General features: G+C 40.1%; 1 protein-coding gene across 3 annotated transcripts in view; it reads right to left on the bottom strand.

The window, feature by feature from the left end:
- The window catches only part of CBL (Cbl proto-oncogene), a 91014-nt gene that overhangs the window by 8892 nt on the left and 64700 nt on the right, over window positions 1–17422 (bottom strand). For all 3 annotated transcript variants that reach the window (XM_081240178.1, XM_081240177.1, XM_081240179.1), the window contains 6 exons: window positions 12596–12727; window positions 12129–12509; window positions 10277–10371; window positions 1945–2085; window positions 1466–1566; window positions 565–747 (listed from right to left, as the gene is read on the bottom strand). In XM_081240178.1, the coding sequence (XP_081096304.1) occupies window positions 565–747; window positions 1466–1566; window positions 1945–2085; window positions 10277–10371; window positions 12129–12509; window positions 12596–12727 (1033 nt within the window). The remainder of the gene's footprint in view (window positions 1–564; window positions 748–1465; window positions 1567–1944; window positions 2086–10276; window positions 10372–12128; window positions 12510–12595; window positions 12728–17422) is intronic.

Genomic DNA, 17422 nt, shown 5'->3' on the forward strand with positions numbered 1-17422 from the left:
GGGTGGGGATCACCGCCTGTTTGGGCAACTGGATGCCATGTATCTTTTTCACCAGCTGTCCTGAAGGCTGTCTTCCATTTCTAAAGTGAGAGCAACTCTGGCTGCTGCCCTCCCAGGCGGCCACAGGTGCAAGAAGAACAGTCCTTAACAGTCAAGGCTCAAATGCGGGCTGGCTCCAGGCCTACTCAGCGTGCTTTCCAGAGCTGACACGCCTCCTTTCCAATGGGACAGGGACAGGGCCCAGAAGTGTGGTCTGAACCATCAAAATGAATTACTACCATCATCATGCACGCTCAGAAGGGCCAGAAATCCTATTAATACTTACCCCCAGCACAGGAAGAGCCAGGGTTTAAGGAACAACCTCATTTCTAAGTCTGGCAAAATCCTCAAGAGCCTGAATACAGTTTAACTTCCTAATTTGGGACCCAGGACCAGCTTTCCTCCCACTTTAGTCCACTCCTTCCAGCTACTGACTTACTGTCACCAGGCAGTCATCTCTGTTTCAGTATAAATAAGAAGCCATACAGCATTTCAGGACAAACCCAAGGTAGCCTGGAGACTCACTTGTTGTGGGATCACCTTCCAGAGACAGCCAGCCGAAGGAGGAGCTGGCGTTGGAGATGTCAGAGAGTGTGCGGCGGGCCAGCACCGCGGGCACAGGTGGCTTGGGGACATCGTACCCGTCGTCTTCATTTTCTGATTCCTCAGGGCCAGTGTTGGCATGGGCTGCAGCCAAATTCCCTTCACCTAGAGAACAGTTTGTGCAGTTATCTTCTTTTTCCAGCGTACTTCACCTTCTAACATTTCAGTACGGGGGCATCCGTTCATTCAAACATATACAGAATCAAATGGTTACCGAATAACCACTAGGGGCCAAACACCGTGTGGCCCAGCACGTAGAGATAAAAGAAACAGGGAAAATAAGATCTGCACTAATCCTGCAGCTCTACTTTTCTGAACATGTCAAAAGCTACCCTTGCCAAGGTTAACAGTCACGGATGTCCAAGACTCCAGCACCACTTTATAGCATCCATTCAACATCTTCGTCTGCATTTCACCTTGGAAGATCAGCCAAAGGGCCCTGTTGTGTGTACTGCCTTCTTGGACTTTCAACTTGGTAAGCTAGTTAGTATGGGAATTGAGTATTCACCACCCACACACACAAGAATTTCAGCAGTGTTGAAAAGCAATGGGAATAAGAGGGAGCTAGCTGTCAGCACTGCCGATCCAGGCCATGTAGCACAGAGGCCTCCAGGCCCTAGAAGGATGAAAAACACAAAAGGAACTAGCTGTGTAAATGGGAAATAAAACAGAGGAGGTGGTTTTACGGCCACAGATCAAAGATATTTTGCAAAGAAAAGTATTTACGAATATTCCGCTTAGGTCAAGTTCTCATTGGCCAAACATTACAGGCTCATTCCTCCGGCACATCAATGATTGTTAAAGTAGCAGAACGACTACTCACCAAAGGTGCCGCTCTCTGTGACAGATGGTGCCGCCTGGGACTGAATATTATACATTGCTTCGTAGGTACAGCTATCGATCTGCTGGTTACAATCACAGGCTCTGGACCAGAAGGAAAGTGGCATAATGGTCTTCAGAAATAGAACTCTGCTATCTGCAAACTTATTAAGATATATCTATTCACAACTTCTCTAGACCCTGATTCTATCAAGAATCTCCATTCTCCTCTTGCCAATATCACTAGTAAATATCAAAAGATTGACTCTTATTCCTAGTAGTAGCTGTGTATGTTTTTGAAATTACTGTGATGTTGAAGAAACATTAAGTGGAATTGCTTACAGCTGCAAGAAGCTTAAAACATTAGCGGTTACACACATCTTTCTGCTTCATTTCTGGCTGGGTAATGCTGTGTGCAGGCACCAAGCCAAGCAGGTGAGTTGGTGTCAACTGAATTCCCAGATAGGATTGTTGTGAGCCTACCGTGAACTCTGGGTTGTTTCCAGAGGCCACTTCACTTCTGGCTTTTGAAGTCCCACAGGCCTAGAGGAAGGAGTCATATACTCTGTGTCCTCCTCACTTTCACACTGCTCCCCAGGTGGTGGCTTTGGCACAGGAAGAGGTCTGGAAGATGAAGAATAAAAAACAGAAAAAGAAAACAAAAAGAATGAACTGCTTTGCAATTATTTGAAATAATTTGAAAATCATTGTACAAGAAATATATAACATCCTACGAGGTTCAAGGTACTCCTAGTGAAAAACAGCATGTACAGCATGATTCCATACACACAAGACTGGCAATGAGCATATTACATGTTGCTGATCACTGTCTGACTCTAGGTGGTAAGATGATGGGTAACTTATTTCTTTAGCATCACTTATCTGTGTTTTCTAAATATTATTATAATTAACACATACTATTTTCATAAAGAGAAAAGGATCATTAAAAGGGTAATCCAAAAATTTTAATTCTTTTTGTTGATGATGTTAATAAAAATATACAATTGCACCTCTTACTCATTAAGCATTTTGGCAATACATACTTTAAAACATTCACATTCTTTTGTCACAGTAATTCTACCTTGGCTGCATCTCTGGCTATGTAAAAAGATGTTCACTGAAGCAAAGTTATGACAGTAAAAGCTTTTAAACAAAATAAATATACAACAACAGGGAATGATTAAATATATGATGTTACAGCCACATTACATAATAATATGCAATAATTAAAAGTGAGGATTTTGGGGACTTCCCTGGTGGCACAGTGGATGAGACTCTGTACTCCCAACGCAGGGGGCCCACGTTCGATCCCTGGTCAGAGAATTAGATCCCACATGTATGCCACAACTAAGGAGTCCGTGTGCCAGCACTAAGCAGCCTGCAAGACGCAACTAAGGAGCCCTGGAGCTGCAACTAAGGAGCCCACCCGCCACAACTAAGGAGCCCACGTGCTGCAACTAAGGAGTCCATGAGCCACAACTAAGGAGCCCGCCTGCTGCAACTAAGACCCCATGCAACCAAATAAATAAATAAATATTTTAAAAAAATAAAATAAAGTGCGGATTTTGAAGAACTTTTTAACTGATAGGAGGAAATGCCCAAGATATAATGCTAAGTTTAACAAAAGGGAAAACATAAAACTACATCTTGATCTAAAACATATATACATTTTACATGTCTGTAGCTATAGCCAAGTAACAAGCACTGTCTAACCGTCTGCCTAGAACAGCTAGCTATAAAAGCAGGAAAATATACAAAAGAAAGAAGGCATTGGAGAGCAACCAGGCAGCCAAGATTTGAGAGGCCAAGATTCCAGAGGCAAGGAGAATACACTGCAATAAGCCCCATATTAGGGGTTCTGAACTTGGGGTTTCAAGGCAGTTTCAAGAGACTGAGGAGAGAGGGATTGGAATTTGGGCCAAGGCACGAGGGGTCAAAAATCCTGGAGAAGGGAACAGTAGAGAAGTAGGTTTGAAATTCTGTCTGTAACTGTCCCCCGAGCTACTGCGAATCCTTAAACCACGTATGAGTGGGACTAGATTCTGAGAAACCAGGCAAAAAGTAGTAGTACTTTGGTTGTCTTGCCAAACTAGAGAGACAAAGTTGGAGGTAACAGACATGGCCTTTAAAATAATTATAATGTATATATTCCATTAAAACAGAGGATGGAGAATTTTATTAGAAAACTACAGAATAATTTTTTTTTTAATTCACATGGAAATTCTAGGACCTAAAAACACAGAATCTGTAAATACAATGGATGGATTCTGGGGCAGATTAGAAACTGCAAAACAGAAGATTAGGGAACTGAAATAGAGTAGAAACTATTCAGATACAAGTAAAGAGAGGAAAAAGAATGGAAAACACAGAAATGAGCATAAGGGCTATATGAGGTGTGGTGAAAAGGTAGAACTTTCAGGTAACTGGAGTCACAGAGCGAGAGGAGAAAGAGACTGCACTATTCAGTGTATTCTAAGAAACAGCGTACCCCTGAAACTAACACAACATTGTAAATCAATTATACTCCAATAAAAATTAAAAAAAAGAAAAAAGAAATAGTGGCTGAGATTTTCAATGCTGAATTTTTCTTTCTTTTTACTTCCTTTTCTTTTTTTTTGGCCACGCTGCCCGGCTTATGGGATTTTACTTCCCAACCAGGGATTGAACCTGGGCCCTCGGCAGTGAGGCTGCAGAGTCCTGGCTACTGGACCGCCATGGAATTCCCAGTGGCTGAGATTTTCTAAAACCGATTCAAAACATCCAATGACAAAATCCATAAACTCTACAAACCTTAGAAGGATAAATATAAAGAAAACTACACAGACGCATTAGAGTGAAACTGCTGGGATCCAAAGACAAAAAGGTCTTATAAGTAGTCAGAAAAAGAATCATACCCTTAAAGGAGCAACATTACGCTAATTTTCCAACAGAAATAATGAAAGTCAGAGGGCAGTGGGATGATATTTTTAAAGTGCTGAAAGAAAATAACTCCAGTTCAGAATACAGTTGACCTCTGAACAACATGTGCTTGAACTGCACAGGTCCACTTTTACCCAGATGTTTCCCCATAAATACATACTACAGTACTACACAATCCACAGTTGGCTGAATCTGCAGACGCGAAACTGTGGATACAGAGGGCCCACTGTAGTTATATCTGGATATTCCACTGCGGGGAGGGTCAGCGTCCCTAACCCCCAGGTTGTTCAAGGGTCAAGTGTACTATGCTTAGTGAAAATATCTTTAAAAAAATGAAAGTGAAATAAAAGACATATTAAGTCAAGCAAAATTTGAGAGAATCCATTAATAGAAGATACACTAACACCCCCTCCTCTTTCTCTCCCCCCCACACCCCATCTCTCTAAAGGAAGTTATTTGGGCAGAAGGAAAAAGATTCCAGGTGGAAGTGTGGTAAAGCAGGAAGAAAGGAGGACTGCTATAGTATAAATATGTGGGAAATTTAAATGTCCAAGAAGTGTTAAGAGGGACTGATTCAAAGTAGACTCTAATGAGTCAAAGGTATATGTTGGAATCCCTAAGATAACTGTTAAAAAAGTATTAGGAGTGAAACAGTATAACAAAAAATACTTTAATCCCAAAGAAAAAAAGTAGAAAAAAATGAACACAGAAAAGATGGGGAAAATGGAGAAAAGAGTAGGAACAAATATTCCAATTATTTCAAAACAAACAAACAAAAATGCTAGACTGGATTTAGTGGGGGGAAAAGCCAACGAGTATATACTACTTATGAGAAACCTAACTTCAATGAGAACACAGAAAAGTTGAAAGTAAAAGGATGGAAAAAGATCATGCAAACACTACAACAGAGCCGATGTGGCCATTTTAATATAAGTAAAAACAGACTAAGGCTGGTTAGAAGCAGAATTAGAGAGTAAATGGAATAATCAAAACAATTATCATTTAGTTGATAATTCTAAATTTCTATGTATCCTAATTACATATACTAAATACATATACAATACAAACAGATAGACCTAAAGGAAAAAAGAGAAACCCACAATTATAGGGGGAGAATTTAACACACTCCTCTTGGTATTTGACAGAACATGTAGACTTAAAAAAAAAAAATCAGCAGGAAGATAGTATAGTTGAATACAATTAACAAACGACACATACAGAATGCTGTGCCCAACAACTGCAGAATATACATTTTTATAAAATGAAGGTAGTAATATGTATGGAATTTACCATTAACTAGTCAATAAAGGTCTCAACAAATAGCACAAATTGAAATCACAGAGTATGGTTTCTGACCACACTGGAATGAAACTAGGAAGCAGTAACAGAAGAGTAACCAGAAAATCTTCCAGTGTTTGAAAATCAGGCAACACATAAATAACTGATGAGTCAAAGAAGAAATCACAGATGGAAAACCATATATTTTGAAGTGAATGATAATGAAAACAGGACATAATCAAAATTTGTGGAATGCAGCTACAGCATCTGTTATGGACTGAATGTTTGTGTCCTCCCCAAAATTACTTTTGAGGCCCTAATCCCCAGTGTGGCTGTCTGTGAACATGGGGCCACATCTGAGGAAGTAATTAAGGTTAGATGAGGTCCTGAGGATGAGCCCCTGACTCAATAGGATTGGTGTCCTTATAAGAAGAGATACCAGACAGCTTGCTGTCACTCTCTATACCTCTCTGTGAGTGCATGTATCAAGGAAAGGCCATGTGAGGACATAGTGAGAAGGTTATGCAAGCATGTTAGCCAGTAAAGGATTCCTCACCAGAAACCAAATATGCTGACATCCTGATCTTGGACTTCCAGCCTCCAGAACTATGAGAAAATTAAATTCTGCTGCTTAAGCTGCCCAGTCTGTAGATAGTATTTTGTTTTGGCAGCCTGAGCAGATTAATACAGCACGCATCTCATGGAGCTAGAAAAATAACAAATAAAACCTAAAGGAAGTTGGAAGAATAAAATAAAGAGGAGAAAGCAATGAAACAAAAAGCAGATACGGGCTTCCCTGGTGGCACAGTGGTTGAGAGTCCGCCTGCCGATGCAGGGGACACGGGTTCGCGCCCCGGTCCGGGAGGATCCCACATGCCAAGGAGCGGCTAGGCCCGTAAGCCATGGCTGCTGAGCCTGCGCATCCGGAGCCTGTGCTCCGCAACGGGAGAGGCCCGCGTACCACAAAAACAAACAAACAAACAAAAAGCAGATACTCAACGAGGATTCTGGGAAGACGGTAGAAGTTGTCTGATGTAACTATTTTGGACCTCTAGAGTCTGTTGAAGGCTTGTAACTTACAGGTGAAGACTGGGAGGCTAAATTGTTGTTAATTTCAGCTCTTAGCATAGTAGCAGCTACCCATTCTCAACCCTGCCACATAGCAGGCAGCTGTGCAAATGTTCCTGGAGCAGCCTGTACACAGCTTGCAGGAGCCAGGGTGGCAAAAAGGACTCAGCCCTCCAAATATTGGGAATCTGTGTTCTGACTTCTGACTGCTGCTCCTGTTCACAGAGGTGCTGACAAAGGGGCAGCAAGCACTGTTGTTGCACCTCCCAGCATTGTTGTAAGCCCATCCTGCTCTGGCTGAAGTGACTTCCATGAGATTTTAAAGGAAGATGTGGAGAAAATCAAGGAAACAATGTGTGAATAAAATGGAAGTATCAACAGAGACAGAAAACCTAAGAAGAAACAAAAAAGAAATTCTGGAACTGAAAAGTACAAGTGAAATGAAAAAAAAATCACTAGAGGGATTCAAAGGCAGATTTGAGCAGCGAGAAGAATCAATGAACTTGAAAGACAGAGCAATGGAAATTATCAAGGCTGAGGAACAAACAGAAAGAAAAAGTATTGAAGAAAACTGAACAGAGCCCAAGGGAGCTGTTGGACATAACACCACCAAAGGACCAACACATACATTGTGGGAGTCCCAGGAGAGAGAGAGAGAGAAAGGAGCAGAGAATATCTGAAGAAATAGGGGCCAAAAACTTCCCAAAATGATTAATATAAACATCCAAGAAGTTCAATAGACTCCAAGGAAAAGGAACTCAAGAGACCCACATTTTCAAAAGACAAAGATAAAGAAAGAAGCAAAACATCATGTACGAAGGATCCTCAATAAGATTATGAGCAGACTTCTCATCAGAAGTTTTAGAGGCCTGAAGACAGTGGGCCGATATATTCAAAGCGCTAAAAAAAAAAAGCTGTCAACCAAGAATCCTACACAGGCATACCTTGTTTTACTACACTTCACAGATGGTGTTTTTTACAACTTGAAGATCTGTGGCAACCCTGTATCAAGCAAGTCTGCTGGCACCATTTTTCCAACAGCATTTGTTCACTTCAAGTCTCTGTGTCACACTTTGATAATTCTCAAAATATTTCAAGTTTTTCATTATTATATTTGTTACAGTGATCTGTGATCAGTGATCTCTGATTTTACTATTGTAAAAATATTATGACTTGCTGAAGGCTTGGGTGACGGTTAGCATTTTTTAGCAAAAAAGTATTTTAAAATTAAGGTATGTACATATATATTTTTAGACATAATGCTACTGCACACTTAAAACCACAGTATCTCTGAGGTATGCCTGTATCTGGTAAAACTGTCTTTCAAAAGTGAGGGAGAGGGGCTTCCCTGGTGGCGCAGTGGTTGAGAGTCCACCTGCCAATGCAGGGAACACGGGTTCGTGCCCCGGTCCGGGAAGATCCCACATGCCGCGGAGCGGCTGTGCCCGTGAGCCATGGCCGCGAAGCCTGCACGTCCCGAGCCTGTGCTCCACAACGGGAGAGGCCAAAACAGTGAGAGGCCCACATATCGCAAAAAAAAAAAAAAAAAAAAAAAAAAAAAGTGAGGGAGAAATCAAGACATTCCCAGATAAACAAAAGCTGAGGGAGTACGTGACCACTAGACCTGCCCTGAAAGAAATGCTCAAGTGAGTCCTGCAGGGTGAAATGAAGACACTAGACAGTAATTTCAAGCTGTATGGAGAAATACAGACTTTAATAATGGTAAATACATGGACAATTATAAAAGCTAGTACTATTGTAACTGTACCTTCTGGTTTTTTCCACATGATTTAAGACAGCAATACATTTAAAGGGAAAGTGTAAAAGCCACTATTACCGTAACTTTGGTTTGTAACTCCAAATCTCTTTTTTTGCATAATTTAGGAAACTAATGCATTTAAAAGAACTAGTTCATGAACTCGTTTAAAAGAACTAGGGGCACACAATGTATAAAGATGTAATCTTGTGACCAACAACCGAAATGGGTGTGGTGGAGCTGTAAAGGAGAATAGTTTCTGTATGCTATTGAAGTTAAGCCAGCATAAATTCAAATTATAGTGTTAAAACTTTGGGATGTTAAATGTAATCCCTATGGTAACCACAAGGAAAATATCTATAGAATACACACAAAAGGAAATGAGAAAGGAACTTAAATATTTCACCACAAAAACCCAACTAAACACAGAAGACAGTAATGCAGGAAATAAGCAACGAAAAACTACAGGGCATACAGAAACCAAATAGCACAATGACAGAAGTCTCTCCTTATCAGTAATTGCTTTAAATATAAATGAGTTAAACTCTCCAATCAGAAGACAGAGACCGGCAGATTGGATTAAAACACACAATCCAATTATACGCTGTCTATAAGAGACTCTGATATTATACTAATATCAGACACAATAGACTTTAAATCAAAAAAGGTTACAAGAGACAAAGAACATTATATACACTAGAAGATTTAAAACTTATAAACATTTATACACCGAATAACAGTAAAATATATGAAGTAAAACCTGACAGAATTAAAGGGAGAAACAGACAGATCTACAATAACAGCTGGAGATTTCAATACGCCACTCATAATAATGGACAGAACAAGAGGACAGAAGATAAGTAAAGAAACAGAGGACTTGGGCTTCCCTGGTGGCGCAGTGGTTAAGAATCCGCCTGCCAATGCAGGGGACACGGGTACAAGCCCTGGTCTGGGAAGATCCCACATGCAGTGGAGCAACTAAGTCTGTGCGCCGCAACTACTGAGCCTGCGCTCTAGAGCCCGTGAGCCGCAACTACTGAAGCCCGCGCGCCTAGAGCCCTAGCTCCGCAACAAGAGAAGCCACCGCAATGAGAAGCCTGCACACTGCAACGAAGAATAGCCCCCACTCGTCGCAACTAGAGAAAGCCTGCACGCAGCAACGAAGACCCAATGCAGCCAAAAATAAATAAATAAAGTAAAATAAATTTAAAAAAAAAAAAGAGTGTGGTGTTGGCATAAAGACAGACATATAGACTGATGGAATAGAGTCGAAAGCCTAGAAGTATCAATAAGTCCTCACATATATGGTCAAATGATTGCTGCCGACCTTTTTGTTGTTGTTGTTTTTTGTTTTTGGCCACACCACGGAAGTGTCCCGGTTGGCTTTTTAAAAAATTTCTTCCCTGGTGGTCCAGTGGTTAAGACTCCATGCTCCCAATGCAGGGGGCCCGGATTCAACCCCTGGTCAGGGAACTAGATCCCATGGGCCACAACTAAGACCCAGTGCAGCCAAATAAATAAATATTTAAAAAACAAAAAACAAAACCCAACCAAACTTGCTTCTTTGAAAAGATTAATAAAATTGATGAGCCCCAGCAAGACTGATCTATGTACATATACATAGAGAAAATAATAGAAAGAAACAGTCCAAAACATGATAATTTTTACATAATAGAAATACAGGTCAATTTTAATTTTCTTCTTTATACTCTTCTGGGTTTTCTAAATTTTCTGTAAATAAGTTGTTTAAAAGTATCAGCTCTACTGTATGAAATATAATTTTAGTAAACTTACCTGGCAGCCAGAGAATAAATGGCATTGGCAGATGCAGAAGGTTTGATTTTGGGATGCTCACACTCTGGACCTGCTAATGGGCTGCTATTCATATTCTGGAAAGAAAAGTGTTAAAAAAAAAAGAACCTTCTTAATACAGCTAAGTATCTCCTCTTACTTATTTAATCTATTCAAAATAACAAGAACAATCATACAGACACAGACCTCACCCCCAATGCCATGCTTAAGGATTATTATGTGTGACAAAAGTATGGTTGAAAGTTCAAATGTAAGGGTTAGGGAGACAGTTCTAAAAAGAGCCAAGAAAATGGGGTTTTATTGTTTGTTTTAATTCTAGAGAGAGTTGAGGAAACTGGCTGTCTGCACAAATACCATTCTAGCTTAAAAAATCTATACATCTTTCTATACTGATGCCACCAGAAAGTCAAACCTAATCCACTCTCACTAATTAGACTGCCTATCACATAAATGCCACTTAAATACCAAGTTACCCTCCCCTTTCCCTTTCAACCAAGAAATACATAGTTCATTTAAGGACCACAGCATTTCTCAACTTCACCCTCCAATTCCATCTTTTTCTTGGATTTCTAACTACCTACTGAACAATTCTTCCTTCAATGGCTCATCTCAAATTCAACATGTCTGTCGCTAGTTAGCCAGGTTCAAAACCTCTGGGGTGTGTGCATGTGTTTATGTGTGTGTATGTGATTTTTCATCCTTTTTTCCGCCCACTGACTGCTTTCAAGCCTTTCTGGGTCTTTGTTTCATGCTCCCTAAAGTCTCGACCTAAACCGGCTCCCCCTCCTGCTCCTAGACCAGGATCCTTCCCCTTGTTTACCCAGTACCAGCTATACGAGACCCCTTGGTTATTCCTCAAATAGACTCTCCCAAACTCACTTGCTTTTCCCTCATCCCCCGTTGCTCCAGGTCACTCCCCACACTACTCCAGGTCTTTGCTCAGAATTGTACCCCATCCCTCCATGTACCTGCCCCATCCCAACTTTCCCTATACCTTGTTTTTACCCTATTTTTCTCCACAGCATTCGTCGGCATCCACTATCTTACATGTTTTGTAACTTATCTTGTTTATTTTCCATTTTTCCTCCGGTGGAATGTTAACTTTGTGAGGGCAAACTTTTTTTGCTCAGTGCATAAATGAACCAACAAAAGAAGGAATATACCTCTCCCACCCCCCGTTCTGGACCCATTATCTCATGCTTATCCAATGGACTGCTAACCTCCCTTTTTTCAACCTATTCTCTTTCCAATCCATCCTGCATACTACTCCTAGATTCCTCTCTTTAAACCATCATTTTGGTCACGTCACTCCACTAATTTAATCTTCACGTACTCTTCATTTGTACCAAATAAATTCCAATTCTTTTGGGAGGGGGTATACAAAGTGCTCTAATCTAGCAGCAATGCTCCTTTCTAGCCCCTTTTCCTACTCTGGTACACAGAATTTCTGTTTTTCTCAAATTAAACTACTTCTTATCCCACAATACATCTTGAGCATTTCTGTCATTGTAGGTCTATTTTAAAACTGTATCCACTTTGGAAAGAATACTTCAAATTCAGATGCCACTCTTTCCATAAGCCCTCATGATTGCTCTATCTAGCAATAATCTCTCCTTTCTTTAAAACTGAAGTGTTTTCTATTTATACTACTCATGGCATACACACACAGAAACACATTTATTGCATTAACAAACATATTAACATATACACTTCTTGAGGGTAGGGATTAATATTATCCTTGAATCCTGTACAAAACATACCACAGAACTGACCCATTCAATGTCATCCACGAATGTTTGTTATTAAGATAAATAATTTCAAAATCAGGACTCACCATGGAGGTGTCCAGATTGAATGTGCTTCCGAGCCTAGGCACGTCGGTTCTGGGTTCCATTTGTGAGGGCAAGGAAAATGGAAGTGAGTGCCGGTTGGTTAATTCTCTCCCCGTCCAGGGGTCACTAGGGTTTGGGGCAACTACTGGTACTTTGGGGATTGGCCGAGGCAGCCATGATGCTTCTCCAGCGCGGCCAGAGGGGACAGGGGGCAGTTTGTCTCTGGACGGACAGTCGCCTGGTGTACAAGGCAAGGGGCGTCTCTGAGGCCGGGTTTCTGCTCCACCAGAATATGGCCGGTCTGGAGGGGGTGGTGGTGGAAGATCTCGAAGAGTGGGAGGTATTGGTAATGGTTTGTCCTTATGAAGGGAGCCAGAAGGAGCCTGTGGAAGCACGATGGAAGCAATCAATCAAACCCCACTAATCCACAACAAAGAATCAGAAAACGTAGAAATGGATAATGCTTTACCTTAGAAGCAGTTGCAAGACCAGAAGCACCCGAAGGAATAGATATTCGCTGTTGTAGAAGGTCAAGCCGTGGTGGCACTGGGGGAAGGGAAGCTTGTGGGGCCATGGAGAATGGAGAAGGAGGTCGTTCCACCTAACACAGAAAAAATTTCCTAATAGGTTATTCTTGTCTGGAGGAGTGGCATCTCTCAACTCCTCCGAAAGATGTACACAACAAGTACTACATGAACACACAATATACCAATGAGCCTGACTTTGGCTTAAGGAAGCGCTTCCTGAATTATTTCTATGTCACCAGAAGAGGGCGCTCTCAATCACGGAAATACCATGCAGATGCAAGCTACAGGCAAAATGTATTATCTAGAAAAGGCTGTGCTACATAAAAGTTTCCTAGCTTATAATTTTAGAAAACTTCACAATTTCCCATATTTTCCTCTTCAGAAAAAGAAAAAATCTCTCCAAGATTAAAAACAGAAAACCATATTAAAAGAAAGGGGCATACATTAACCTCTCAACAAATCACCTAGGAAAATAATGATTAAGGAGCAGAATGAGGAAAGAAATCAAAGTTAATAAATTCTCCATGGGTTATGATTAAAAGAAAAAAAGAGATTTATAAGAGAAAATGATCAATGGTATTACTAAAAGGCATCTTTAGTTCTTCCAAAGAAATGTTATTTCAATTCAGTAATTAAAAGGGATAATTTTTTTTTGTCAATTTGTATTCTAAAAATTGAGGTGCCAAATCAAAAGAAAATAAATGTATAACCTTTTCCATTTCCCTGCCTACAGCAGGGTGATGAGTAGCTGATAAGCTTGTCCAAGTATGCTGTCAAGAGATATACAAGAATTTATACAAAATACTAATTCACATTTGCATTCCCTATAAGCAAAATAGATGGAAAATAGGCAAATATGTATTACAAGCACTTATGTAAGGTGACAGAGAAACAACCATCCCCATACTGAGTCCTATCATTAATGCTGGGAGGTGAATGAGGGAAAAAAAGGCTGCATCATCAGCTACTTGCTTTTATTCATGCTTAAGAAAACGGGCTCCATGTCAATGCAGCATGAGCAGCTAAACACCTCAAGGGTTAAGGAAGTGAAAAGTTATTAGTCAAACTAACTCTCACTTCATCATCAATATCTAGTCACTGTATCTTGTTGATTTTTCCATAAAATAATCTCATATCTATATCTTCCTTTTCATTCTACTTACCAACCTCAGACCTGATTTATTAAAACCCCCTTCTAGTGATTCTCCCAAGTTCTAGTTTCTTATCTCACCAAATCATTTTGCTCACCATTACCAGCTTAACTATCTTTAAATACTCACTAGTTCAAAAACCATCCATCAGTAACTTCCACTTTCCCATGTCACAAAATGTCACTTTCCTGCCTCGCTTTCTCGGGTCTCTCTAATTTGGTCTCCCTAACAGCATTTTCCATAATGCCCTGTGTTAGAATTCCTACCTCCCTAACTCTGTTCAAGTTGTTTCTCAATTTGGAAGGCCCTCTCTGCCTATTTTGATCCCTCCCACCATCCATCCCTCCTTCTCATTCCTAAAGGGCAGAGGATTGAGCTAATCATATTCTTCAATTCATGTTTCAACATCATAACCAACCCATGAGATGTTCTTTTATCTCAACATACAATAAAGTTCCAGAAAAGGATAAAAGCACATATGGGGAAGAAATTATCAAAGAAATAATACAAGAATACTTCTAAGACCTAAGGGACATAAATATCCATATAGAAAGCGTTCACTGCATAGCTAGCCCAAAGAAAGAAAAGAAAACTAATAACCGATCAACCAACCAACAAAACACTTAAATTTTCAGGGAATCAAGGATAAGGAAAATATCCTAAAGGCTTCTGAGGACAGAGGGAAAGGGGGTACTAAAGAGCAAAAATACACTAGAAACTAGAAGTCACTGAGGCTGTAACAATTCATAGAGCTGAATTTTTTTTTCAACCTAGAATTCTGTACCTAGTCAGTTTGAGGGTTGAATAGAGACATTTTAAGATATCAAGTGTCTCAAAAATTTCACCTCTCACCTTTTCACAGAAAGCTATTTTGAGAGCATACTCCACCCAAACAACGAAGTTAAAGCAAGAAACATAAAAACATGGGAGTTATGAAATAGGCATTCCAACACAAAGAAGAGGCAATGAAGTCCCACGATGATGGTGAGGGGAGACACCTCAGGGTGACATGGAATGCAGCACACCCAGCGAAAAACCAGTCCAGACTGGAGTCAAAACATGGCAGACTCTTATATATTAGTATACTATATTACATAATATCTACTATATTAACATGTCAATAGAATTTACTCCACAGAAAATCATATCAAGAGGATGTTTGGTAAGACGTGATAGTGACAGGTACAAACTGAACACTAAGGAAATAAAAGCAAATCAATTATTTCAGAAAAGCAGAAGGTTGTAAAAGAAAGCAAAAGTAATTATCAACACTTTATAGTATATTACTTGATACAACAGGGAGCAAAAATCACTTAAACACTGAATACTGACAGAACCAAAAAACATTCAAATTAACTACAGTCGGAAGATAGGGAGTAGGAAGGAGGGAGATAAGACATTTAAATCCTTTTCTAAACAGATAACTAATATTGCAGAATCAAGAGAAAGCAGTATAGTATATGGTTAAGGAACGGCTTTAAGAACCGAAAGATCTGAATGGGACACAGGGGTTAGACGGGGTAGAAGCAGGGAACTGACATTTCTGGAAGCCTTTGAGCAATTCTTTTAAACTTAAAAAAAAAATCCAAGTGCACTGATCACATGGAATTTTTAAAAAGTAGATTCACTATTTTAAAAACAAATCAGGGACTTCCCTGGTGGCTCAGTGGTTAAGAATCTGCCTGCCAATGTAGGGGACACGGGTTCGAGCCCTGGTCCGGGAAGATCCCACATGCCGCGGAGCAACTAAGCTCATGTGCCACAACTACTGAGCCTGTGCTCTAGAGCCCACGAGCCACAACTACTGAGCCCACGTGCTGCAACTATTGAAGCCCGTGTGCCTAGAGCCCGTGCTCTGCAGCAAGAGAAGCCACCGCAATGAGAAGCCCGTGCACCGCAACGAAGAGTAGCCCCCACTCGCCGCAACTAGAGAAAGCCTGTGCGCTGCAAGGAAGACCCGATGCAGCCAAAAATAATTAAAAAAAAAAAAATCAAAACGAAACAAACAGCAAAAAGCAACAACAAGCTATTAGGATGTGACGAAACAGGCACTCTCATGTCTCATATACTTTGGGAGTGACTTTAGGACAAAAAATTGGGAACAAATTTTAATGTCTATCCAAAAAAAGTTAAGATATTTTTATTCCAGTATTTTATTCATACAAAGTAGATAATGAACTATAAGGTACAAAGAATAATAAAAGATGAAACACCCACGTAGAACCTACCATTCAGTTAAGAAATGAAACAACATGGCTTTCTGAAATTCCCATGTGTCCCACCACTAATTATATCCCTCTCCTCTCTCAAAGAGTTTAAATGGACATACTCTAATCTAGCAATCCCACTATTAGAAATTTACCCTACAGACAGACTTGCAAAAGAATGTCCATATGTGTAAGCCTGGAAACAACAGGAATGTCCATTAAGAAGAGACTAAATGAATTACAGAATAGCCAAGTGCAAAACAATATATGAAGCTGTTTTTTTTTCTACTGAATTTTTACAGTATGCATTTATTATTTTTATTTAAATGAGTAAATTTAATCTCATTTATATATATTAGCTACAGAAAAACCTGTTAATTTCCTTCTTTCCTCTAAAGTCCTATAGCACTTAGACTGTGTACCCAACAATTTAGAATAATGTGCACTGTCTGGCTTGTATTAAATAGTGTTTCACCTGTATATATACTCTCTTCCCAAATAAAACTACTATCTCCTTTTGGGCCTTTGTCTTAGGTTTCTTATCCCATATAGCACTCAACAGAGCTACTTAACTAGCACAACAAACAGCTTGTAAAAGTAATATGTGTTAACTGTGAAAAATTCAAACATACCATAAAATGAAAGTCCTCTGATCCTGTAGCCTCAGAAATAATAGTAATGTGATGTGTAGTCATCCAATTTTCCCCCCATGCATGTTAAAATAATTCTTTTGCAACTAAATAATTTTAACAGAAATAAGGTGATATTATATATAATATACAGTTGTTTTTTTAAATTTAATACACATTGACAGCTTTCCACTTAGGTATATGTAAACTGAATTCATTCTGCAGAGCATTCTGTTATATGGACTGAATCATGATCATGGTCCCCTCTCCCACAGGAAGATGTTCATGCCCTAAAACCTAGAATCTGTTCTTACTTGGCAGAAGGAACTTTGCTGATGTGATTAAGGGTATAGATCTTGAGATAGGGGAATTATCCTGGATTATCCAAGTGGGCCCAATCTAACCACATGAGTCCTTAAAAGTTGAGAACCTTCATGACTGAAGGAGGAGGAAAGGAGTCCAGGAGCCAAAGAATGGAGCTGGCCCCTAAAAAATACCGCCAGCTGACAACCAGCAAGGAAATGGGGATCTTAATTCTACGACTGGCAAGGAACTGAATTCTGCCAAACCCAAATGAGTAAGGAAGGCCGATGGTATTCATTGCACTGTGCCATTTTATATAAGGGACTTGGGCATCTGCAGATTTTTTTATCTGCTGGGACTCCAGGACCAAATCCCCTGTGGATACTTTCGGGTTTTTTTGGCCACGCCACGTGGCATGCAGGATCTTAGTTCCCCGGCAAGGGATCGAACAGGTGCCCCCTGCAGCAGAAGCCCGGAGC

Source organism: Mesoplodon bidens (genome assembly GCF_964165515.1).
Source record: "Mesoplodon bidens genome assembly, chromosome: 7".
Lineage (NCBI taxonomy): Eukaryota > Metazoa > Chordata > Mammalia > Artiodactyla > Ziphiidae > Mesoplodon > Mesoplodon bidens.